Genomic DNA, 25736 nt, shown 5'->3' on the forward strand with positions numbered 1-25736 from the left:
TGAATTGCGCAACGAGTAATTGGTTTAAAAGGCCCACCACCTACAAAGCGCACGGGCTTAATTGATCATAATTATCAGCAACAGCATCAACCAAGTGTTCAGCTGCGCGGGTGCGCCTGTTGCCTTATGGACGTGGGTTGTGGGTACTTCGCCAATTCGCAAAAGGAAGAATTACGGCGTAGTGGGCACTTCGCAACTGTATTCGCAGTATCCATTCCAGAATGGATTGAAATGGTCAATTTTATGCCCGCAGACGTTCCTTTCCTTACGGATTGGTGTCCACTGAGATGCGAAGCCAGGCTAGCGATTGAGAAGGCGATGCGAACGGGGCCCGATTACGCCATCGCGTTCGACTCTCGAAGACGAAGCTCAAGCATCCCCCAAGTTTGTTTTAGATGCAAAGCATCTTATGGCGGAGTTCAAACCGGTGGTGGTGGTGTGCGGCGTGACCACCATTACTGCGCATGCGCAAACCCTCTCCACACACTTACTCTCCACACACCTCATCTCCACTCCCCCTTTCTACTCCCCTACCCCTCTGAAACGCGGGCTCGACATGCCGAAACGCTGCTTCGCATCGCCTCAAGGTCCCCTTTAGCGGGAGATGGTGTGTTTTTTTCTGCACTTTTTGCCATATTCTCACGGCCCTACACGGACAAGCGGGGCTGCCGTTCAAACGGCTGTGCCAAGAATATGTCGAACTTCTATTTTATTCTAGCGGCATAGAGTTCCTGAGCATCGTGAATGACGACGCCGTGAAGAGTACGGGCCCGTGACGGGTACCGCCCTTGTACTTGACGTCGACCTTCTCTTTAGTGGCCACCATAGTGACGAGGGTGCGGATGCGGTCGTTGTAGTCGAAACTGCGATCGGGGTCCTGAGGACCCCACACGGGGTCGGTGCACAGGGCCTTGCTGAAGTCCTGCGCACGACGAAGAGCAGCGCCGTCGGTTAGGGCTAGTTCACACCTGCGACTGGCACCGGTCGCATAACCAAGTAAGTCGCAAAGTTACTGGACGAAAATAGTTGCTTTGGTCGCGAATTGACTGTTTGCCTCAGTCGTTGGTTGGTCGATTTTTGAGTCGCAGGACTGCAGTGGCAGACACCTGAACCAATCAGATGCTCAAATACAGGAACTCAGCTTCTTTTACGCGGCAACGTCAGTGCAAGCCATATATGCAAGAAGGTGTGAATTCTGTGTATCGACGGGTGTAAGCCGCACGCAGGTGTCAACATCAATCGTCTTGAGTCGCTTTTTGGTCACCAGTCGAAAAATGGTCGCGCGACCGGTGCAAGTCGCAGGTGTGAATTAGCATTTACGGTCAACGCGTGGCTCTAAACTTTGACCAAATGACCGGTAGATTGCGATAACTGTCCAGTGTCCAGCGCGTGATTTCGCCAAGCCTAGTGAGTAAAGTACTCTATTCTGCTACGCCCGATTAGACATCTAATAAAAGCTGCGGCGCTGCGGAGTCCATAGAGCACATCTTGCTTGAGTGCCCAACATATAAGGACGAGCGACGAAAACAAAAATAACCAAGAAAAGCTCGAGCAAGTCGCCTTGACTTTAACACGGATGCTGGACCCCTGGCTCTGCACATCGAAACAGCGAAAAGCACTGAACCACTTGCTCACATACATCGTATATATTGGTCTTCTCTGCAAACTTTGATCCTTCAATCAAGAACATGTGTGTTGCGCCCATAAGTGTTCCTTCCTTGTGTTATTTTTTTCCATATTTTACGTTAACTCTGCCCCTGGCTTTGCCCATCGAAACAGCGAAAAGCACTGAACTACTTGTTTACCTACATCGAATCTATTGGTCTTCTCTGCAAACTTTGATCCTTCAATCAAGAAAGTGTGTGTTGCGCCCATATGTGTTCCTTCCTTGTGTTATTTTTTTTCCATATTTTACGTTAACTCTGCCCCTGGCTTTGCCCATCGAAACAGCGAAAAGCACTGAACTACTTGTTTACCTACATCGAATCTATTGGTCTTCTCTGCAAACTTTGATCCTTCAATCAAGAAAGTGTGTGTTGCGCCCATAAGTGTTCCTTCCTTCTGTTATTCTTTTTTCATATTTTACGTCAAATCTCGAGACTGTCCATTTATCGCCTAGGACAGCTATTACAAGACCTGATTTTTATTCTTTCTTTCTTTAAACATATCTTTCCGTTCACTTTCTTCCAGGGCCTTTTTCCCCTCCTCCCCTCTCCCTGCAATATAGCAAGTGGGCGAATATACGCTGGTGATCATTCTGCTTTCAATGAAGGGCTTTCTTTCTCTCCTCTAACAACGTTTTCATTGATCACGCTAATGCACGATCATTCATATTTTCTCTCTACACGACCTTGCTAACATGACGTCAGGCGCATTATCACAGCGGGCAGTGACGAATTCGTGTTTAAGATATTCAAAGACTGAATTCGTGGCATCGCACCAACACGCGCACACGCACCATGTCGACTCGAACCCAGTGCATGACGGCCATGACGGGAACGGGTAGCAGGCTGAGCACGCTGGACACCCACACGAACACGGCCACCCACGATGGGTACGTGTAGTCGCCGATGGTCAGCGATGCTGAGCCGGCGCCTTCGCTCACGTACAGCGCTGCCGACACCTGCGTACGTGCGTGTACAATTTTATAAAAAGAAAGGTCGGTACATTCACTAACTAAATACTAACCATTTACTTCTTGCAAAAACGCTAAGCCCTTATTAAGTGATGGTAGTAAAATGCAGGTTATTTAAGTTCGCTACCTGGTTAGTAAGGGAATAGTACTAACTCGAATGGCTAGTCCTTTACTGAATTGTTAGTAACCGTACTAACTCTATAGTGGACTACATTTAGCCAACTAGAGGTTTACGCCTATTTTGTTTATATGTGCGTGTGCATTGCCATATCAAGATTTTATTACAGAATCATATATAAGACGAACTGAAAAAAAAAACGAAACGGCATTGTCCTCGTACACTAATGAATGACCGCTAATTACTCCATATAATTTTCATTGCAATTACGTATTACAACAACAACGTACATGACCGAAAGCGGGGAGGGGGGCTTATAGAGGGCTCGTTTCTTTGTTAGACGCAACCTACTGAAACCGACTGACAATGAAGATAAGGATGTTATAGGGGACATTATTTGTAGCTTTTAACTGCAGTAGAGTAATTGTGACATAAGTGGAAAAGAATTAAAGTGGATGAAAAAATCAACTTGCCGAAGGTAGGGAGCGAACCTACAACCTTCGGATAACGAGTACGATGCTATAGCAATTGAGCTACGGCGGTGGTCGCTTTGCCATTCACTTTATTGGCCATCTACGTTCATGTAATCCTGAGAGCGTTAGCCAGCGGCACTTCCCCTCATGGCTGCGAGGGGTGCTGGCTAACACTCCCAGCATATACTGCGGCATCGGGCAACATGGGTGGCTTAGTGGTTATCTACTTAAAACATTAAGAAAGCCTCCCTCGTTGGTAACAACAAAATTTACTAGCTTTACTAGCTTCTGGCTAGTAAAGGGATGTTTCAAAGGTAATAAAATACGCGCGAAACTAGTAAATACATGCGTTTATTAACTGTTTACTAAGTTTTTCATTTAACAGTGTACGGCTGCAAGTCTGATGCATGGCTGCGTTCGTATGATGCACGTAAAGATTAGGCACGCGTACGCCTGTAAATTTCTTTCCCGTCCCTATCTCTAGGCTGGCACCAGATGAGACGCGACGGCAAAGATATTTCAGGACGGTTTGGAGTAGGACCTTTTTAATGCATCGAAACAGACAAATCGCTTCTTCTAGGCTACTACTGTGCCGATTTTATGAGATTTAATTGCTGGATTCATATGTAAAATAAAAAGGATACCGAATGTGTGTAATGTACTCTTCCGTTACGTCATCAATTGTTTTGACAAACGTTCTTAATTATTGCAAAATAAAGAAAACAGAATAATCCATCTGCAACCCCAACGAAGCAATAAACATAGGATATCGTATTGCCACAAACTTCCTCCTGGGACATCTAGAGCGGGAAAAATCAATCATAAATTAATCAGGATTATACGCCATTTTAAAATGAATACATTAAGCGTAAGCACTGCAACAATCTTACAATAAACTGTAAACTTGTACCTTTAGAGGGTCTTAGGAAAGGAAATACATAGAATTGAAATATCTGCCCTTGTGCAATACCTCTGATTTGTAAACTATGATCCTGATGTTCCGATTTAAATGTCAGCCTTAAGCAATTTTGGAATCACTTTTGGTTGCCATCTTTTGTAAACAATAATTTTAAGCGATGTTGCAGTTATGTCAAGGGGGGTAGGTGATCTTTGTGTAACACTTGGAGTGTGTTAATCATTTTAAATGAGCCTGTAATTAACTATCTAACGGATAGAGTAGCCGATATGCGTAAATACTGACCAATAAGCTGACGGGAGCTACGAAAGCCCAACAGTAGAGCCAGTACATGCCGACGGGATCCTTGAGCATATACTCCAAATCAAAGCTGAGCCGTCGCACGCCTGCGAATATTTCAAACAAAAAAAATATAGCTACGTGTCCCACAGCGAGGCTGTCTTAGGCTAGCCTGTGCAACAGTAGTAGTAGTCAGTGTGAGCAGAAAACCATTGGCTGGGTTGGCAGGTCACGTGATCAGGTGTAATGATTCAATGTCTATTTTCCTGACCAGTAAGGAGGGCGGCGAGGAATAAATGCTTGTGAGCCTGAAAGGTACCCGCCCCACATACACCTCAGACGACGTTTAGAATTCTTCTTTAGAGCATACAGATCTTATAAGCTAGCTTTAAGCTGTACTATAACCAAGAAAAAAAAATAACTCTTTTAAACTGCATACATCCGATATGCGCATATACAATATATACATATTTATATAACGTTCACAACATATCAGCTCAGAAAGCACCCAAATCTGGATGCGCGATGCTCTGTTGTCTCCAAACTCAAACCATATGTTTATATTGACCACACACATTGTTATATCCCATGGAACAAACCCTAACTAAACATAAGAAAAATGAAATCCATTATGCGCATACGACAATTTTTTAGTCACCTCCTCGAAAATCACTGGAAGGAAGACTGTAATCTAGTTGCAGTTAATAAGGAATTAATTTGCTTTTAAATCAGCACGAGGTGCATGCGTAATTAACTTGGCCTTCTGCTTTGTTTCATAAATAGACACTTTGATATGAAATTGCTTGCATTCCGTAGTTTGTTCTCGTTTGTAGCGTGTGGAGCTGTGAGCGTCGGAAGGAGTAAATTACAGAACGATTCTGATCGATCAGATAGGTAGAGCTTCTGCTCGTATATATATTGCATCATTTTTAAATAGAACACCTGATCTGCACGAATCATTGAAAATGTCAGAAAACGCGGCGCAGTTTTGAGGTCAATTGTGTAATTTACATAAAGGTGGAGAACTTTTATTCTGTAGTCTTATCAGTCTTGAATAGTTAGATTTGGTGGCAGCACCGCATAAATGCTCCATAACAGAGCTTTAAATAAAAAAAGTGCGTTATAAAGCACTATCTTTAGGGAAACCGGTGAAGAGTGTGCTATTTTGTCTATGGTTCCTACTACTTTCGATGGAAGCGCGGCGGGCATTTCAAGTCTACCGGCGGATTGACGACATCACGAGGCGTCCGCTGAAACGCCATTGGCCGAGATGGCAGATGACGCGATCTCGCTTTGACCAATCAGGTGTACGAGCACGCATTTCAAATCGAGCAGCGGATTAACGATATCACGTCATCTCACTAGCCAATCATACAGACTCGCGCGCTTTCCTAACCACACGTGATCTCGCTAGCCAATCGTACAGACTCGCGCGTATGCACGTGGCCGCGCCAAGGACGAAGCGTTGCGAGCTCGCGAAGTTGAGGCAACACGGCATAATAGTGTGCCGTCACTAAAGAGGGCAACAAGGGCCGCTACAAGGAATGCCGCAAGGGGGAGTATCGCCCATAGACAGCTGCGTTGGGCGACGATCTTCACGAAGCGGATGGGCCGTACATTGTTTTTTTTTCTTTATAAAGTAAGCAGCAGAGAAAGTAAGCTTGCTTTGTATTAGCGCTAAACGTTCATCTTCCTGAGGACGAACGTAGCAAGTTACCTTAATTATTATTGTCTAAGTTTAAAAAATTGACCCAATGAATAATTGTTTCTTTCAAATTAGTTTAAAAATTGGCCACGTATCTGCGTGCTTCGCTGCAAATGTCGTCAAAAGACGATAGTCTTCCGCCGGCCGTACTACATGACTCTTCCTGCTCCATGTTGAATCGCCGCATCTGGCTCATAGCGCCGTATTTTCCTCCTCCTCTATGTTGAATCGCCGCATCTGGCTCATAGGCTTCCCAAGCAACGCTTAGCGGCGCTGCTGCTCTTGACAGGCAGCGCCATCTCTGGCAGAAAAAGAGAAACTGGGGCGTGATCAGCGAGCGCTTTCCCTTCTCGCCACCGCGTTGCCGCTCGCTTCCGTGCACGTGCAGAGCTCTCGCGGTGCACTTGCGGCGCCTCACAATGTACCGCTTACAGTGCGGCTTCAAAAGGATTTTCAAGCTTGACTGGCACTTCCGAAAAGCGAACTTGATAAAATGAGAAAGGCTCGTCAATCACGTTAACGGCGAAGAGCAGACAATCGACGACAACGACGCCTGACTCAAAGCGAAATGCATTTCCCAAGTCGCGATTACACCGTGTAGGATGTATACCTCGAGGTAAGTCTCATTCTGTCATGTTAAAGATGAATAATGGTCTACATGCACTCCGAAATGAAGCCGTACACGCTATCGATGTTCTGCGGCGTGGACTACGAATCATATGATTGTTGTTTTGATATGGCATGCTTACAGTAGCAGCCGTGTACTTTCGTGAACAAACGTTTGTGGCGTGCGAAAAAAAGATTATACGGACATGGCACTGCTTCCTGAAAAGGTTAGAGTAAAGTCCTCCGTGCCGCTGGAGAATCACCCGCCCATTAAGACGTGAGGCAGCTAGCTGAGCTTTAACCACTGTGAAGCAAGATGAACTGCTCGCCTCGTTTTTTTGGCTCTCACGTCATGCTTGCAGTCTCTTTTTATGATATCGACTTGACAGGCGTATAAAACCTGTTGCGTGAACGCGGCTAGAAAATCGCACAAAGTCAGAAGGTGGTTTTTTCAAGGTTGCAATTGCAAAGCATGTATGAAGTGCCAGTTATATTTAGCGGCTTAAATATATATCACCCCAATAAAGTGACAAAAACAAAGCAAACCTGCAGAACGATGTCAAAGCTTGCTGAAAATGCACAGACGTCCATTCCGGCGTGATAAAGCAGCCTTCCCGACGCGTGAAATGCAGGCGCCGAACTTCTGACAATGTGCGGAGTTCAGTTGAATTCAACCAACCGCGCAACGCTAACGGTATAACGCGAATGTGAACGTTCAACAACGACGGGTAGGTCTCACGAGCACGGGGAATCAAAACACAAAGTTGCTTCACCTACAACCGTAACTGGACTTTAACAATGCGAGAAGACAGCGAGTAATCATTACTGTAGTCGCTGCGTGCATGCGCCCCGTTACTTACCGATTCAGGTAGTCGGAACGAACGAAAGCGATGAACTCAGACAGCCAAAATAGAAGGCGAGACAGCGCTGTCAGCTATCCACGCTTGGCGCCTTTATTTCTCGTGCGACACGCCCGGGAACCGATACAGTTTAACACGTGAATCGTGTGCCTTGTCTGCACTGTTGTGGCTGGCCACTAAACCGCAATACTTCGGACCACGCTTGCGCTTCCGCGGGGTCGCTTCTGCCATCGTGGAAATGCGCAGCTTCGCACAGCAAGCCTCTCGGTTCAACGTGCCGAGCTGACGGCCCCACAGTTACCCGCACCGAGAGAAGAACGCGAGCGCACGTGCGCTACCGCTACCGTGAAAGGGGCTGAGTCGGCCGCGCGACGGTTCAGTGTTGTCCGACAGAGCCGCAGCGCGGCTGGCGCGGCGCTGTCGTCGCGCCGCAAACTTGAGCTTGGGTTCCCTATAGCGTCGCATTTTCAGCGCACCCTAAGAAACACTAGCATTTTCAGCGCAGCCTAAGAGACGCTGGGGGCTAGGGTCTTTATAATTACGTATCTATGTATTTTCTAATAAAGGAACACACCACCTAATACTTACGTATTGATGTTGCGCCTCAGATATGCGTAATATTTGCTTTTTGATCGACAATGTTCACAAGTATGAACGCCGCTACCAGTTCAAGATGGCTGGGCGTTCAGCAAGTGCTTAAACTTTGGCCGGGTGGCTGAATCGGGAGACAGACAGAAAGACCAACAGACAGACTGACCAAAATTTCTACGTTGAAGTCTCCCAAGAAAGACTATCGTCTTTAAAATATAGGTTTAATTGAAATTTCAGTAATCTCCAAAGACTAAACAGGGATCCGTTTATTCACACATAGTTTTGTTTAAGGAGCTCCAATACAGGTAAAGATAATGCATGCGTTCAAGCAACGCCTCAACTTCTCTCGTTGACCTTGACGAGAAAGCAGATCGTGATGCAAAACGTGCGCAAAAAATGTTACATTACATGAGGTTACCTTCCCTTAAAGTTTGAAACGTAATAACAAGTGGGTTAAACAGGCGATATGAAGACTAACGCTATCTTATGCGAAAATGTGTCCCCAATTTCACAGTAATCGCTTAGTGTATACTTAACAAAAACGTGGAGCAACACGTGAGGCATATATTTTAGAACTATGTTCTCCCACTCACCGAATCCACGTAATTGAAACTATAAAACACTTGGATTTTCATTTGAGCGGGTCACGCTTTAAAAACTCGCATCAGTGAACTAATATTTGTAACTATAATATTAATAGTCCTATTGGCTATTGGCGTAAGGCAATGCGTCAGTAGATGTACTCGCGGGAGAAATCGTCAGAAGACGTTTTTAGCGACGTGCTCTGCAACGAAGCAGAAAACAAAGAAATTACTTATCCTAGCATGCACCGCGGTGCGGTTATAATCGGGTGAATGCGGTATGGAGGATGTACTTGCCATAGAACCATACGAGGCTGATGACTTGCAATAGGGAGACGACGAAGAAGAGATTGCGAGCGAGGCCTTGCTCGAAAACGTGCTGAATATAAAGCCCTCCCTGAAGGAATAAAGTGAAAACCATAGAAAAAGGGAGATAAAGAGTGAGAAAAAGACAACACTCTAAAGGCATAAAGTCCGCCGTGACGAGACCCTCGCTATCAAGGTAATCGCAGGGTCCCTTATGCATTGACCTAAGACGACTCTAAGGCAAAAGCCAGCTTCCCTTTCTTCTTAGTCGATTCATTTAGAGCTACTGGATATGGCTCCTTGCGGTAGCATATACCGTAACTCTAGCAGTATTGATCCTGTCCCGCCACCCACCGAAAGCGTTCCGCACTTAACGTGGTTTTGCATTGCCTCCGGGATTTGAGGCATCTTATTTGGTGTTGCACTGCCTCTGTGATCGGCCCACCTTTGAATAGGCGATGATGTCACGTGATGACGTCATTATGCGACTTAACGTGATGTGACTTCATGACGACGTCGTATGGCGACGTCATCACGTGATGTTTTGCATCACTTGTGTCGACGCCGACGGTCAATTTTCACGTTTGATGTGGCATCTAAGGCTTTCGCCTTAATAATAGTTGTTGGGGTTTGACGTCCCAAAGCCACGATATGTTTACGAGGCACGCAGTAGTGGAGGGCACCGCAAATTTTGACCATCTGTTGTTCTTTGACGTGCCCCTTAATCTAAGTACACGGGCCATTCGCATTTCGCTTCCATCGAAATGCCGCCGCCGCGGCCGGGATTCGATCCCGCGAACTTCGCGTCACCAGCCGAGCACAATAACTACAGACCAACGCGGCGGGTCGCTATAAGTTCGTTTCATGGTCTCGTCCCAGCAGGCTTGAGGCCTCAGGTGGCATACGAGATTGGTCGCGTATTTCTATATCCTAAAGAGCGCAGTAACGGAACTTCCGGTCATCATCACATCCAGGAGGGTCACGTGACCCGATCAGAAACGCTACCCGTGACGTCATACCGCCGCCGCAATATGTGAACGAAATGGAAGGTTCTGCCTGACGTAGCATAGGTACCGCTATTCTGCCAGTGTCAATGGTTGGCCCGTGTCGCTGGAAGGACAGTAACCTACGCCGTGCCGCTTTGCGGTTCTCACTATTTTGCCAGTGTCACTGTTGCCAGAATCAGATGTGCCGATCTACCAGTGACGTCGTGCGTTACGTTTACGCTCGGGTCATCTGACTCTCCCGCATGTCACGGCGACCGAAAGTTCCACTATTGCGCTCCTTAGGATATGGAGACACGTTTACTGGTCGGCTGCCAGCTCGTAAAAGTCACGTGCTACGTGAAGTAAACTGCCAAGAAAAAAACAAAGAAGAACGCCTCAAATTTTGCCACCTTGGTTAGAAATGGCACGGGGGCAGCACGCGTAAATTGTTGGTGGTGGGTTCAAACACCAAAGGCGGTGAGTTGTTTTTTTTTTTTTTTTGCCCATTTCAATTGACTTATGGTTATTTCATAATTACTAGACCAATAAAACAGAAATGATGCCCGCTATGCTTTTTTTAGCTTCATTATTCATTGGCTTTATTAGCTCTGCCTAAGCTACACAATGCTACGTACGTCCGCGGTCCCCTCGTTTTCGATGCGCACAGCATTTTTTATATACAATCGTGAGTTTCAGCGGTCTTACTAAACGCGAATGACGGCGCACACATACGTGAACGACGCCAGCGCATACCTACACTGGATAAACGAGAATGGAAAAGCTAGAAAACGCTCCTGCAGCTGGACTTGAACTCTGGGCATCCATTAATGGAGCCTCATGTTCCAGCTGCTGCGCCACAGACACATGCCTAACCAGGCGAAATAGATCATCTTTAGGAATGTCCCGCGTGCAACCAAATGAGTTCAGCCGCCTGGAACGTTCTCCACAAGGTTTATTGTTGCTTGCTGGGCTAGTTGGTTCATTGCAATTCATGTAACAGCGCGAAAAAATGCAAAGGACGATGCCACAGGCAGTGTGAAGAGCGCTTTTTACGCTCTGTCATCATCCTTTCTCCTTCTTCGCGCTGTTACGTGAGTTGCATTTGTATCACGCTGCCTATACGAAAGTTTAGTTGCGAGTAGCACCTGTCCTGTACATCTGTGTTCCTTTGTAGTCCTTGTCGATTTCGCGCTATCCAATTTTGAAGACTATACGAAAGCTTTGCAAGAAATAGCAAGACACTAACCTTTGTGCAGAATGGTATGCTGCAGACGTAGGCTAGGATACACACCACCACCACCGTCCAGGAGCTGGTGCCGCTGGTCGGGTGGTTGAGCACCGTAGTGATTTCATTCACGCACGTCTTCACGAGCAAAACCTGCGCGTAATTTACAGCAAAACGCCCAAGGTCCTCCTCCGCTGTATCCTTCACTTGCAATGCATTTCCTTCTGAGAGTAACTATTTCAAATCCTGCCGCTTGCTGTCTTCGCATACTCTCAAAGCGAAACCACCGCGAAGGACTGCGGCGGGTGAAGTATAGTGCTCGGTATAGTGTACTAGAATAATATTCTAGTACACTATTTTGCTCGGCGATTGAAACTCGATACTCGGAGCAAGTGGCTACTGCCGGTGGAGGTGACGGTGGGGGGGGGGGGGGGGGGGGGGCAGAGCGCTCGCGACGTATGGTGACTGCACCCGGTAAACAGTCGTTAAGTATGTAGTTCTCGCTGGCGCCGGCGGAGCGCTGCAATCCTTCGAAAAGCGCGCCCGCCATCTCCAGGCACTTTCGCGCGGCGCAACACGTGAGCGCGCTATTTTGAAGGCATGGCAAACAGCGCTCCGCCGGTACTAAGAACAACAGAGTGAACAGTCACCTATCGGATACAGTCAGAATGTGTCATGAATGCCCACACCGTCACCCTCATCACCAGCGGCCACGCGCTCCGAGTATCGAGTTTCAATCGCCTAGCACTGTACAGCATTAGCGGATTGAAATGCGACAGTGGGAGCCCGTGGCCGCTGACATGGAGCGTCGCCCGTGGGCGCGGGTAGAAGCAAGCTGTTGCATTGCGGTATAGCGCGAGAGTGCTGTTGAAGCATGATTGCCGCTTCCGGCCACCAGTGAGCTGTTCTTTGGCTCACCGTAGGGCCAGTGGTGCGCTGCAAGCCTGGCACGCTGCAAATGATGGTGCGCAAAGCCGAGTCACTTCGGTCAGCATGTAAAAGCGCGCCAAGATTGCACTTCACCGCTGGGGCTACGGTGAAGCACGGAACAGTTCATTGGCGACCGGAAGCAGATACCGCGCTTAATCAACACTATCGCCCTCGCGCTATACCACAATGCAACAGCTTGCTTCTACCTTAGAATGACAGAGAGCTGAGCTAGTTGGTAAGTATATTCACTGTAAAACGAAGGGCGTGCAAACACGGATACAAGAAACAAGAAAGAAGTCAGGACACCACAAACGCCGACTAACAACTGAAGAGACGAACAACGGCGGGAAAGAAAGAAGGCTATCTGCGCATGCCCATGAAATAGGCGAACCTATCAATCTGGCACGCGTGGAGGTCTACGTGGAAGATAGCTGTTCAAGTATTTGATTTCATCTCGTCGTTTTTTTCTCGTCCTTTTCGCGCTGTTACATAATGAATGAATGCCAACTAGCCTGGTTTACTGTACTCCTAAATAAAAGGAACTGACGACAGCGAGTGCGAGCCGTCATTTTCATAACTACCTTGTCGTGACCAAAGAGCAGTTATGCACTTGCGGCGATCAAGCCGTACTTTATTTGCGGCGAGAACACAAGCAGACCACTTAAGCCTATCTACGGCGTGAACATGTAGATTGGCCGCCGAACGTGTACGATAGAGGCCCGACCGCACTAGCGGCAAAGCGTCGCCGGCGGATAAATGCTACTGCAGCGATACGGCCACACAGCAATGGAATCTCGCAATTTCTTAGCAGCAAATACGAAGCTAGCATTTGTCACTGCATGCTTATCTAGAAATCGTTGCCTTCTCGTGTGGTGCTACAGTGAGAGATTATATTCTTTTGTTCTGCCAAGATAACAAAGAATCCGAAGGCTAGATTTGCAGTCTCGATATGGTGGCCGGGCAAATCCACGCAAAATGCCCACCATTCCCGTGTCAGCTCAAATGCTCAATCACACATGCGACCAGCACCGGTCGCGCCTACGTTTGAGACTGGCGACCGAAAAGCGGCATATTGGGTCGTTCACACCTGCCGCCACATTGAATTCACGTTTACTCGCACTGCCATTGCCTCGCCACATAAGTTGACGCCCTGTTCCTATGTATATGAGTGGTTAGGGGGTTTGCAACCCCAGCCGCACGACTGAGGCAAATCAGTCACTTTTCAACCAAAGTGGCTATTTGAAACTATAGGCTCGTTGACACCTGTGACCAACACCTGTTGCGCGACCAAGTTAGTCACAAATGGCCGCTTTGGTCGCAGAGCGACTCCTTTGGCTGAATCCCCTTGCTGTTCGGTTGTTCAGTCACGCGACTACAGTCGCAAACGTCTGAACCAATCAGATGCGCAGGAACAGGACGTCAGCTTATTTTGCGGTGCAAGACGAGCAGACGCGAATGCTGTGTGTGGCGACGGATATAAGTCGCACGCAGGTGTGAAGGCTTATTGGTCACCAGTTAGAAGTTGTCGCGCGACCAGTGCTAGTCGCAAGTGTGAATAGGTCCTAATGATCTCAGCGGCAGAGTTATCACCGGTAATCTTAGCTTATAGGAAGCTCTTTGGCAAAAGAAAAGACGTTGCGCTCACGTTAGCGGCGAGGCCGGTCGCTGTGAAGGAGGTGAACACGAGCGCGTTGCACATAGTCGGGAAGACGCAGGGCACCACGAGCTGCGCTGTCGTCACCAGCTGTCGGACTGCGTCATAAATGAAAACCGCTCGTGGGTTTCAGATAAGTAATAATGCCAGGCATTTTTAAAGGGAAGCTGAAGTGGTTTTAGAATTCGGTAAAACTTCCTGGTTAACGCCGGCCAACATTGTCGACGGTGTCGTGATTTTTTCCGCGGTTATTGCAGCAGGAACTTTAAAATACGCGAAGGAAAAGTTTGCCTTGCTCTGCCCACGCGAGCGCGCCGAAAGCATGGGCGTGGAAACGAACTACGTCATCTTCGGTACCTTTGGCGAAGCCGCGTTGTAGTCCGACGGCAAATGCGGGAGCGCTATCTACAGGGGTGTAGCCAAGGGGGGGGGGGGGGGGGGGGGGTTGGGGGGGTTTTAACCCCTCCCGAAATTTTTCAATTTTGCATGTGTATATATACACGCACACATACAAACACATGCACGAACATACGTAAAGTATGGTTGACCCCCCCCCCCCCCACCCCCCCGAAAAGATTTCTGGCTACGCCCCTGGCTATTTATGTACACGAGGTTCACGTAAGCGCAGAGACGATGAAGGTTTTGTAGCTGGATTATAATATCTGCAATAACGACGAACAGCCGAGCGCAATTTCAAGAAGCGTCTCGTATCTTCAACCGTGGCCTCCGTGACTAGCGCCGTCCGCACCGTTGCCGGAGCCAATCGCGGATGCCACGTTTTAACAGTGCTGCTGTTGCAGATGACGCGCCCCACAGAAGATGACGTCACCGCGTTCGCTCAACATCTCAAGAAACCCTGCGGGCGCAGCCGCTGTTTTGTGAAAAAGAGACGTTATTTGCGTCCACTTTTGAGAGCTCTTGCATCGGTTTTCAAATTCGGCAGGTGTCAGACTGCGATTACTCGCTCTAAAATAATTTTTAAAGGGCTTCAGCTTCCCTTTAAAGACCAGGCTTTTTCGTCGCTTGTAAGAAGTAGCCATCTATGATTGGAGCCTGTGTTTTAGGTGGTATCATAGAGTTCCATACAATAACCTAGAGAGGAAGCTGGCGCTGCGATCATTCAACCACCATGGGAATGATGGGAAGTACGGGCTTCGGATTGGATTGCGTTAGCTAGCGAACTGCCTACGGATCTTTTTCTACAGTTGCAGTTTCGTTGTTTGCGAGGTGTGGGCAGTGGGGTGCGTTACAAAGCACTCAAGCAGTGCCTTTGTTGTTCCAAGAGGCTGAATACCGCTGGGTTTCTTGGTTTACTGCGACGTTGCAGCTTTACAGCTTGTATTTGACAGTTTTAGCAATACATCGTTCACTCACCGCTGCGCATAGATGTAGCGTCCCATGCCAGTGTATGAAATAGCATAGCGTTCCCGTTTTGTGATAAACGCTACTTGTCAAAACTCTTTCAAATCGACTGCAAAACGACGGCGAAGTTAGGTAGACGCACCGTCACGCTCCTCTGACTCGGCTTCACAACAAAACGAGAGATGCGTTGGGGGCAGGCCACTTGGACAGGCGCATCTGGCATCGCAGCAGACGATACGTTAAGTGTTTCTCACTCAATACTGTACTGTTATTTCCATAAATAGATACTGCGTACTTTCGAGGGAAAAACAAGCGCGTTTGTTTTCAAGTGTTGTAAAAAAATAATTCATTATATTGTGATGCCAAATCTGGAACACATTTACAGAGCAATGCATACCCTGGTGGTTGAATTTGTCCAGGTTTCACTTCCATTTCACGGTCTCGCAAATTTTTTGCAATAAGTTTTACATACAAAAGAATGACGCAAGTTTTAATTCGAATTAACTTCACATCGCTTTGTTTTACATTCGGCAAAGAAGCGTTGCGAATCTCAAGAACCTAATCCATCCGAAGGAAATCCGAAGCCTGTACTTCCCATCATTCCCATGGTGGTTGAAGCGCCGCTCAAGGAGCCCGCGTAGACACTAGCGTCATGATTCCCCTCTAGGTAGTATTGTAAGAAACTCTATGGGTGGTATGAACGACTACGTCTGGCCTATTCTAATCGCACTTTGTATTAGATTGTTCGCACTGACGTCACTGAAAGAGCCCCGTTGGAGCACCGACATGGTGGGACGCGAACTTTGTGATGTCAGGTTAGTGTCATCAGTGCATTGCATGCTGGTTCGTTCGTTATTCCTGCACAGACGCCCAATAACGTTCCAGCGACGTCGTTATCACACTCAAGCAGGTTAATCGCCGCGTAATTATAGTGCCTTGACATCATCTAAGCCGCCATGTTGAAGCCATGTTTTGCGCCCATGAAGTCACCTGCAAGTTATCAAAAGCACAGCAAAGAACAAGCACCGCGACTCTGGTTGCCATTCTGGACATTGTCAGATTCCGCCATGTTGTCGAATCCCGCGATTGGTCAAGTCTGATGGACCCGGAGGGCTGCTAGGGCCTCTTCGATGGGCTTTAGATGCCGTCATTACGGAATTCGACAAGATGGTGGACATTGACAGTGTCCAGGATAGCACCCAAGGACAGACAGGGAAGGAGACATCTGACAACACACTTGCCGCCAGGGTGTAAGCTCGCGATCGACTGTGACGTAACCAGATTCGCAACCTGCGCTGGGCGGGATATTCTATTTGCACTTGAACAGCTCGGGGTCACGTGACTCGAGCAGAAACGTCAAGTATTACGTCACTGGTAGAGCGGCACGCCTCTTTCGACACTGGTTCTGGCAATAATGATGGTGGCAAAATAGTTAGAATTGCGAAGCGACCCGGCGTAGGCCACCACCCCCGCGCGGTGATAAGTAAGGAGAAAAATGCAAGGCAGGCGCGTCACTGGGAGCCGTCATGCTCAGATGTCATCTATTTTCTACTTGAAACCACGTGCTATCAGTATATGTCGCCCGTGCAGTCCCGAGCGCGAGGCAAATGCCTGACGTTTATACTTCGAAAACTGGATAAGCCTAGTAAAAGTAGTACAGTCGAAGCGCTGACACTAGAATCAGCTTTCTGTTAAGATTTTGACCCGTCACAATAGTATGTAGTCGGATACAGCTTTAGAAGCCCACGGCATTTCCTCCTCAAAGGCGGATGTACACAAGCCTCTACCAATGGGCGCGCGCTCTAGACTGACGTCAGTCTAGAGTGCGCGCCCGCCTTTGGAGAACGTTGACGAGTTCATGAGCGGGACTATTTCTTCAGTCGCCGAGGCGATCGGCTGTCGAGCTTCGGTCGTCTGGGCGAGGCCTTTCCGGACTTCTTAATATTCGACTACACTGGTTATGGTACTCGTCTGCTGACCCGAAGGTCCCGGGATCGAATCCCGGCCGCGGCGGGCGCATTTTCGACGGATGCGAAAATGCTTGAGTCCCGTGAGCTTAGATTTAGGTGCACGTTGAAAAACTCCAGGCGGTCGAAATTTTCCGGAGCCCTCCACTACGGCGTCCCTGATATTCAATTCGTGGTTTTCGGACGTTAATTGTTATTACGTTATGTTAAGACTTGGTGTCTTCATGTTTTCAACTTGCAAAGCTTCTTCGATCGTCTGCCTTGAAGCCCCAGGCAAAGCACGCCTCGATGAGGAAACTGCGTTTCGGTCCGAGCGGCGGCAGACAATCGATGACCGCTTTCTGCCGTGGCGACCACGCATGGCTGTTTTTTTTATTCGTTTTACTAAAACATTACTGCATGCCAGTGCGGCACGACAAGCTTCGTGTTTTTCTTCGTTCCTGAGACATTCAACCACGCACGCGAGACAAAATGCAATGTATGGACAACGCTTAAAACTTTGGAAGGTTCGTGAATATGCAGGCCGAAAACCGGTATGCAAAGCAGAGCGGCATATGAGAAACAAGCCTTTTATTTTCGGCAAAAAATCGGGCCATCTGATGGAATCCCGAGTACATACCGGCGTTTAGTAATCATTCTAATGCTTTTTGTTTTGTTTTCTAATCGAATAATTTCTGTATAGGAAACACAGTGATGTCAGGGGAAAAGCGTGCAACAAGACGTGGATTGAAATATGAATAGACCAGGCAAGTGCTCAACAACAATCCAGATCTAATATACAACATGACAACAAAGCAACTGCACGCCTATATTCTAGAACAATACTAACGAGCTTTTAGCAATGCACTTCACCATTCATTTTGGGTTAAGTGCACTAAAAGGCTGTACGCACGCGATGTTCTACGCATCTTCGAATGTTTTTCACGCTAGTGTGGCGCTTAGTCATTAGTGGCCGTTTGTTGTGTACACATCTATTCAATGTTGACGTCTTACTTGGCGCTATTGTTTCCCTCGTAATTTTGACTACAGTACAGGGATCATTAGGTTGAACTGGCTTAGATTAAAAAAAAATGTCTTTCTCACGAGTGAATGGTATGTTTGCTCGGTTTTGCAAAGACTACGCACACGGTGTTTCATTAAAATTCGGTTTCTGCTAGTTCGTGTTGCTGAACGACGGCGGTGGCAGCAAGTGGCTTCAATCTGGGCACGCTTCCGCGCTTGATAAGCTTCTATATAACGTGCTTATCTGGCCTTCCTGTGCTCCGGTGTTTCAGCATGCAACTTCACGTTTGCTTGAGATTTAGCGGCCTGCCTTCTATCTATATCTACTGGATGACTTGATTGAGCTTGCGCTGAAGCGCACGCACATACGGCAGCCGACGCGCCATCTATGGCGAAAATGAGCGACCAAGCGCCAGCGAAGCAGACGGTAAATATTCGCCTGGTCACAAGGTACCACAGAGCCTCGCCTTTGCGGCGGTATTAGGTGACGTCACGCCTACCTCACTTGCGCTTCGGCAGCTCAAGGTCATACTGACGCGATGAACGACCTCGGGAGACATGGCGCAGCAGAGCTTTTGCTATAAAACGAAAAGAATCGTCACGATCGCAACCCTTACTGACAACATAGTGCCTGTAAGCAGAATGCAATAACCACGCAGTGCACCCTCAGAGGCAGGCGTTGATGTGGTGTTCGTCAAAAGGCAGTGCCGCTGAAGACAAAGAAAAGCACGCTTATTGAAACTCACAGTTAAAAGGCACGGCGGGCGTGATTTCGTTCTCGGTGTTTCCGGGCTTGTAGATCCAGAGGCAGGTGGTCAGCGCGATCAGGTCGCATGCGGTCACCTCCGCCACAATGGTCCAGGCGGCGCACCTGCCATTGCCACAAGGTCGTGTCGGCATCGCGTGCAAACGGGAGCACCAATTGTCACTACGGTATACTCATCTTGGTAGAAGCAGTATGCATGCGTCAGCGCCACATTTGTATTAGAAAAACTCACCTGGTCTCTTATGCATTCGCCTAAGGCGCCTCGAAGGCGAAAGCCATCTACTTTTCCTTCTCAGTCGATGTATTTATCCTCCCCTGCCTCGCTCCCGAAAACTTCTGGATTTAACGTCAGGGGCGTAGCCAGAAATTTTTTCGGGGGGGGGGGGGGGTTCAACCATACTTTATGTATGTTCGTGCGTGCGTTTATATGTGTGCGTGTATATATGCGCGAGCAAAATTGAAAAATTTCGGGGGGGGGGGGTTGAACCCCCCCCCCCCCCCTTGGCTACGCCCCTGCTTAACGTGGTTTTGCACTGCCTCAAGGATCGGAGGCATTGCAAACTTTCCGTGCCTCACCTGGTTTTGCACTGCCTCCGGGATCAGCTCACCTTTGACCAAGCGACAATGTCATGCGATGACGTCACGTTACGCCGCGTTATGTGACGTCGTTACGACGCCACAAATTTGGGCGATCTGTGACGTCATGCGGCGACCTACGCACGTGATATTTTTTTTGCATCACTCGTGTTGCCGACGGTCAATTTTCGCGTTTTATGAGGCATCTAAGGCTTTTGCCCTAATGAAGTATCATCAAGGCAAATAAAGTTATTCTTCATTGTATAAGAGTAGAAGCATAGAGTGTTGAGTGAGCTGGTATTCCATTTTCAGGGAAACTGCGCAAAAACGTAGACAAAGGGAAGAAAACAACACCACAAGCTCATAAGAGTAGGCTGGACACGGATCAGGTCTGTTTTATTAAACTGCATGCAAAACTAAGGAATGCGGTCATTGGACAACTTCTGAGTAAATTTATATTTGCATGTGTACTTGTGCTAGTTACCCCAAGAGAGTTGAGAACGCGCTCTAGAAGGGCCGCTCTTTCAGCTTTCGCTGTGACTGTGCTGCGCGTTCCGCGCGCGTCATGTAATATGATTATATTTCTATCTGCTCTTCCATAAAGATGTTATTCCCGCATGGCAAATCTGTTTGGAAATTAGACCCGAGACAAACTTGCATCAGCAGCTGGTGGACTAGTGGCTCAGTGCGTGACCTCGCTCTAACTAGACTCGGTGACGCGAAAAATGTGGCTGTCAACGGCCAATAACGCGCCACTTTGACCAGGCTCTTCTGACACACTAAGTACTACTGACAAATCGAACAGTGTTCAATCTTTCAAGTACTACTGTTACGATCACACAGTTCTATGCACCCAAGCAGGCCATATATGACTGTGCATATCAGTGAACAGAGGAACGGGATAGTAGGCTGAACAAGGAGTGTGCGTTCTATCCCCTGTATGAGAGCATATACACCGTACCGTACCTCTCGAAACAGCTGCCGTACTTGCACCGTGAACCGAGAAAGAACACGAGGCCGCTCGACGTGCCCAGAGAGAACAGCGAGTGCTCGGCCGCGTCTAGCCACACCTGGAATTCGCCACGCATCGCGCCAATCCGCATATTATTGCACAGCACTCCATGGTTAACCGGGTGGTGGAAAGACAAGAATTGGCTATTGACAAGACGTAAAGCCTTCAAGCTATACAAGTAAATCTCCTTTGACTCTCTCCACTATTGCACTCGGGCTGTGCTGAATATAATTACGAGATTTCTAGCACCAGTTTGCAACAGCATGGCGGTGCCAGCCCGTTAAGAACATTATATTCTCGCAATATTTCTTCGCGCACAGTTCCTTGTAACGCGTCTACGTTTCCATCAGTGGCGCAGCCAGGGGCTGGCACACCAAGCCCGTGCCCCCCCCCCCCCACCTCCGAAATTTTTTCTGTCATGGGACAGAGACACTAAATGACACTCGACCACACTTACCTGCCCAGACTCCATCTCGAATCACATATGTAGGCCCATTAGACTCATTATTCATTAGGTCCAATAAACATATGCAGGCCCATTAGGCTCGCTATGCAGCGGTTAATTCTCCCAGTAACAGAGTTGGGGCAAACTACCTTTGATAACATTTTGCGTCTGCTGAGCCTTATGGAGCAAACTTTCGCATCCAAGATAAAAGTAAGCATTTATCTAGTCATTAGTTGGTGCCTGAAAACAAAGTCTTTGTTTAGTTTAGGCAAAGAATAACATTACAGGCTTTACGTCTAGAGATGTCTACGGTGCCGCCGGATAATCCCATCGACAAAGATGCACGAGTTTTCAGCGAGCGGTACCTGCAGCACCGTTCTGATGAAATCCAAGGTTTGACGGAATTCCTTCTGCTCGGGAAGAGGCATTGTAAAAAAATGGAAGGAAACGGCGACCACAGTAAAAACACTTTAAAACAAACAAGACGTTTCGGCTCCCGTGCAGGAGCCGAAACGTCTTTTGTTTTAAATGAACGAAAGAAGGGGAATTTTTTAAGGGCTCGTTTTCTCTTTGCTAGACACAACATTAGTTATAACTAACATACAAGAATGCCAAGGGAAGTATTGGGGATGTTATTTGTAGCAATTATGATGTAAATGTGAAGAAAGTAAAGTGGACGAAAAGATAACTTGCCGCCGGCAGGGACCGAACCTGCGACCTTCGAACAACGCGTCCGATGCCCTTCAGCTGAGCTACGGCGGCGGTCATCCTCCCGTGCACTTTATCGGATAAATATGTGCATTTAAACCTAGGAGTGTAAGTCCACTTTACTTTCTTCACATTTTTGTCGTACTCACCGCAAATCCTATACTTTGCTAGCCTTTCTTGACTGTTAGTTCTAATTAATGTTTGTTTTAAAGTCTTTTTACTGTGGTCGGAGTATTCTTCCTTTTTTACAACACCATTCTGCAATGAATATCTGTTTAGCGGTGGCACTCGAACGCGCACATTGCACAAAGTTAAGGATAGAATACCGAGAATGACACAGAATGGCAGAAAGTTGAGCTACTCGGTAGGGGACCATCATAGAAGAAGGTAAGAGTGCGCAGAATTGGACACATGAGTATAGAAACACAATGTGAATCTTAATGTCAAAACAATCCTGGAACAAAGCTGTTGTACACAGCGGACCACTCTTCAAGGGAACATCGGAGCGCGTGGCAGCCGCTCGGCGCCACTGCCGGCCGGCGGCTGCAACCACTTTCACGCAGGCACGGTGCGCGCTGTGAGTGGCGCTATATCGTCGTCCGCAACCGTCTGCTGCGGCGCTTCCAAACTTCACAATGCGAACCGTTCGCTTGAAGATGATGCGACCAAAGAGCGCCGCGCACGGTGCATAATGCGCCTGCGCCAAACTCCTTGTAGACAGGCGCCGGCCGGCAGAAGCACTTAGCTGCCGCCCTGTGCTGCGATGTTCACATTAACAGTGTACCGCTCCGTACACGAAACAAAGTGCACGCACCTTGCTGCTGGCCAGCGCAGCCAGGTTCGGCGTGAAGCTCATAAGGAGGCCACTCATCGTGAAACTGTGGTAGGCGCTTTCCAGCATGAAGGGGATGAAGCACAACATCGCCACCCAGATCAGCCCACTGCAGACCTGTCAGCGAGACGTTAACCTTAGCGATATTCACAATCGGAAAAAAATACTGCTTTACAAGCAGCGAAAGCAGCGCAAATGATTATTTTCAAAATCTAATCACTCCTACTAAACTCTTACGAATATTTCTTTAGAAGCTGCCTGCGCGGCTGCAATTTGCTTCAGAAGACAAAAATTACCTGTGCATCTAATAAAAAATTCATGAAAAATCGAAAGGGCCCCATAATAACCTACGCAAGTTAGGTTACAATTCAAAGCCTCTCCTGTATTTCTGTGCGGTTGCTTTTATTGTGCGTAATTTGTGGTTGCTTTGATACGGGCATATCCCGTCCTTTCCGCACAATTTGTGACGCCAGCAGTCCGTTCACGTGACGTCACGAGGAAATAAGCTCTCGATTGGTGCATATACAAGGGATATCAGTAGTGAATTGTCTCCTATCCTGCCTTGCCATAAAATCGCACGTCATTTTGCCTTGTCTCTCATGACCATAGTGCATGATCAGCTCATTTCACTGCGGTTAGAGCGTTTTCAACTGCGCAAGGGAAGTCAACGGCGAGTAGCCGAAACGCGCAAAATCCCGATGGCCTGAACGCTTAGTGCCGACATTTTCTACGTGTTTAATGAAGAAATAATTGGCGAGAAGGAGATAGCGCTTGTAGGAAAGGTAGAACTCGGAATTCTTTCTGGGCCCTTTAGTAAACGCAATACAAAGGTGTAACACGGTTTTTCATGCATTCCCCTAAAACAACTCGAAGGCGAAAGCCATCTTTATCTTCTCAGTCAATTGCATTGACCTCCCCCTCCCCCTCAAAGCTGTTTGCACCCATCGTGGTTCTGCACTGCCTCCGTGATCGAAGGATTAGAAGCGTTTTGCACCTCACGGTTTTACAGTACCTCTGAAATCGGCCCTCCTTTGACCAAAGGAAGATGTCACGTGATGACATCATCATATGACGTCACGTCGTGGGACGGTATGGTGACGTCATAATGACGTCAAAATTTTGGCGACATGTGAAGTGATTCTGACCTCGTAGGTTGAGCTCATCACGCGATGATTATTTTTTTTTTGCATCACTCGTGTCGATGACAACGCCGCCGACGGTCACTTTTCGCGTTTGGTGAGCAATCTAAGGCCTGCAACTTACTCATGAACCTCTTTGCATCGTCGCCCTGTATTGCGTCTCTGCACTCACACTGTGGACGACGTTCGGTTTCTGGCTAGAGACTGCGAGCACTACGATCCAGACGACCGTCAGGAAGACGAGCAGCTCCATCCGCAAGGCGCCGATCTCGTGGATCCCGCTGCTGCGCTGGAGCACGTAATCCCTGCGCATAAATCAAGCGTTGTTCGCCTCGGTTTGTTTGTATGCGCTAAAGCATACCTTAGCGTACACCACCGCGATTTAAGAGCTGCAAACGTTAAATGGACGGTTGACGATGAGCGGTTGTGTCCTGGTCGGCCACGTTTGCTGGTGTATACACTACCAGCACCCTACCGCATTTACTCGCATGCGGACAGCGCTGTCAGTGCTGCGTAATGTTGGCTCAATGATGACAAATCATGTAAAAGAATTAAGAGCTCTTCCCCTATTGGGAAAAATGGAGCCAGCGATGCTTGCGTGCGCGTGCCTGACCGACTAGAACAACAGAGAGCTGAGCTAGTTGGTAAGTACCGTATTTACGCGAATGTAACGTGAGTTTTTTTTTTCGGATTTTTGCTGCCTAAACGCGACCCTCACGTTACAATCGAATACCGAAATAACTATTTTTCTTCCTGGACGCAATGAAAAGTCACCCCTTGCGTTAGAATCTTGGTCGCATTACAATCCAGTAAATACGGTATTCATTCTAAAAAGACCGGGCGTGCAAGCACGGACACGAGAAAGGATGTCACGACACCACTAACCCTGACCTACTAGTTTTCTTTCTTTCTTTCTTTCTTTCTTTCTTTCTTTCTTTCTTTCTTTCTTTCCCTTTCCCTTTCCTTTCCTTTCCTTTCCTTTCTATGGGATTGTACAATGTTCCCTCCTTACCGTTTCCTTCCTCCATGCCGGCAATGGGCCCTTCACAAACGCGCTTAGCAGGGCAACACTTCAGCTGTTACAGACAACAACGACGGCCATGCGTTCACATCCAAGCAACAATGAAATGTGGCAACGTGAACTCGCACGTGACCTCGATAAAAGATCAGATTGCCGCATGAGAAACGGCTGATCGCCGACAAGCCCAAGGTCGAGAGGGCATCAATTATTGGGAGACGGCGCATACAAATCTGCAAGCAACCGACGCACCTTCGGGGGCCGCATTTCTCTACACTCAAGGCGCCGTTTTTTTTTTGTTTTTTTTGCGTACGATAACGCCGCCGTCGAATATGTAACATCATTACAAGCTTCGCTCGAAAAATTGTCGTGGCTTCGCGTGCACGAACAGAGTGGATTCCATACGTGAAGTAGGCCTCCGGAGGTGTCCGCGACGCGTTGATGCAATAAATAGCGCTTGAATCCATTTGCGCAGCGGCGTACTCGAAGCTCTCGTTGTCCGCAGGTGGGCTCAGCACGTGCACGTACTTGCAACGGAGCTGCGTTTAAAGATGCGTGCAAGCACTCAGAGGAAAACCAGAAAGGAAGCAAGTTTCATCTCGTGTTAGCACAATACCCTTTCACGATACCAAAAGCTCCACTCTTGTCGCCAGTAGGCACGCTAGAAGAAAGTATAGGTGGCGACGCCACCTTGAGGTTGCCCACCAGCTCGATGTGACGTCATAGGTTTTCACAGCCTCTGCTAGGGCCTACACAATCCATGTTAAGTCAATATATGAACCGCAATATTGTCTAAGGTAGACGGCGACTTAACGGAGCAAGCTTTAGAAAATTTTTTTTTAAGAACGTTGAGTAGAGTAACGAGAAACAATATTATTTTTGACGTCACATTGACATCAAACTGCTGAAGTTTAGGCGCGTCATTCAAAAATGAAACTGTGCTCTTTAGTTGCCGGATCGTGAGCAATATAAGCCTCTCGGCTTATTATAGGCCAGATTATTTTTACTCTCGCACCCACGTTTAGAGCAAGCACACAATCTTGA

The 25736-nt window shown here is 47.8% G+C and overlaps 2 protein-coding genes across 3 annotated transcripts; both read right to left on the reverse strand.

Moving 5' to 3' along the window:
- Nucleotides 1–628: 628 nt before the first annotated feature.
- Nucleotides 629–11567, reverse strand: LOC119372591 (sodium- and chloride-dependent glycine transporter 2-like). 2 transcript variants are annotated; one of them, XM_049419635.1, is made up of 4 exons: nt 11303–11567; nt 4428–4528; nt 2474–2623; nt 629–922 (listed from the first exon to the last, which is right to left on the reverse strand). In XM_049419635.1, exons 2-4 carry the CDS (start codon nt 4494–4496, stop codon nt 710–712), a joined length of 432 nt encoding a protein of 143 aa, XP_049275592.1. In that variant the 5' UTR covers nt 4497–4528; nt 11303–11567; the 3' UTR covers nt 629–709. The 2 variants fall into 2 exon arrangements, with proteins under 2 accessions (XP_049275592.1, XP_049275591.1); XM_049419634.1 differs by having other exon boundaries at nt 641–922; nt 2459–2623.
- LOC125756196 (sodium- and chloride-dependent betaine transporter-like) lies at nt 8914–23987 on the reverse strand. The gene is made up of 7 exons (XM_049420016.1): nt 23847–23987; nt 22518–22652; nt 20505–20608; nt 18943–19067; nt 13857–13963; nt 11303–11434; nt 8914–8967 (listed from the first exon to the last, which is right to left on the reverse strand). Exons 1-7 carry the CDS (start codon nt 23985–23987, stop codon nt 8914–8916), a joined length of 798 nt encoding a protein of 265 aa, XP_049275973.1.
- Between the last annotated feature and the right edge of the window lie 1749 nt (nt 23988–25736).

Source organism: Rhipicephalus sanguineus, chromosome 10 (genome assembly GCF_013339695.2).
Source record: "Rhipicephalus sanguineus isolate Rsan-2018 chromosome 10, BIME_Rsan_1.4, whole genome shotgun sequence".
In the NCBI taxonomy this organism is placed as follows: domain Eukaryota; kingdom Metazoa; phylum Arthropoda; class Arachnida; order Ixodida; family Ixodidae; genus Rhipicephalus; species Rhipicephalus sanguineus.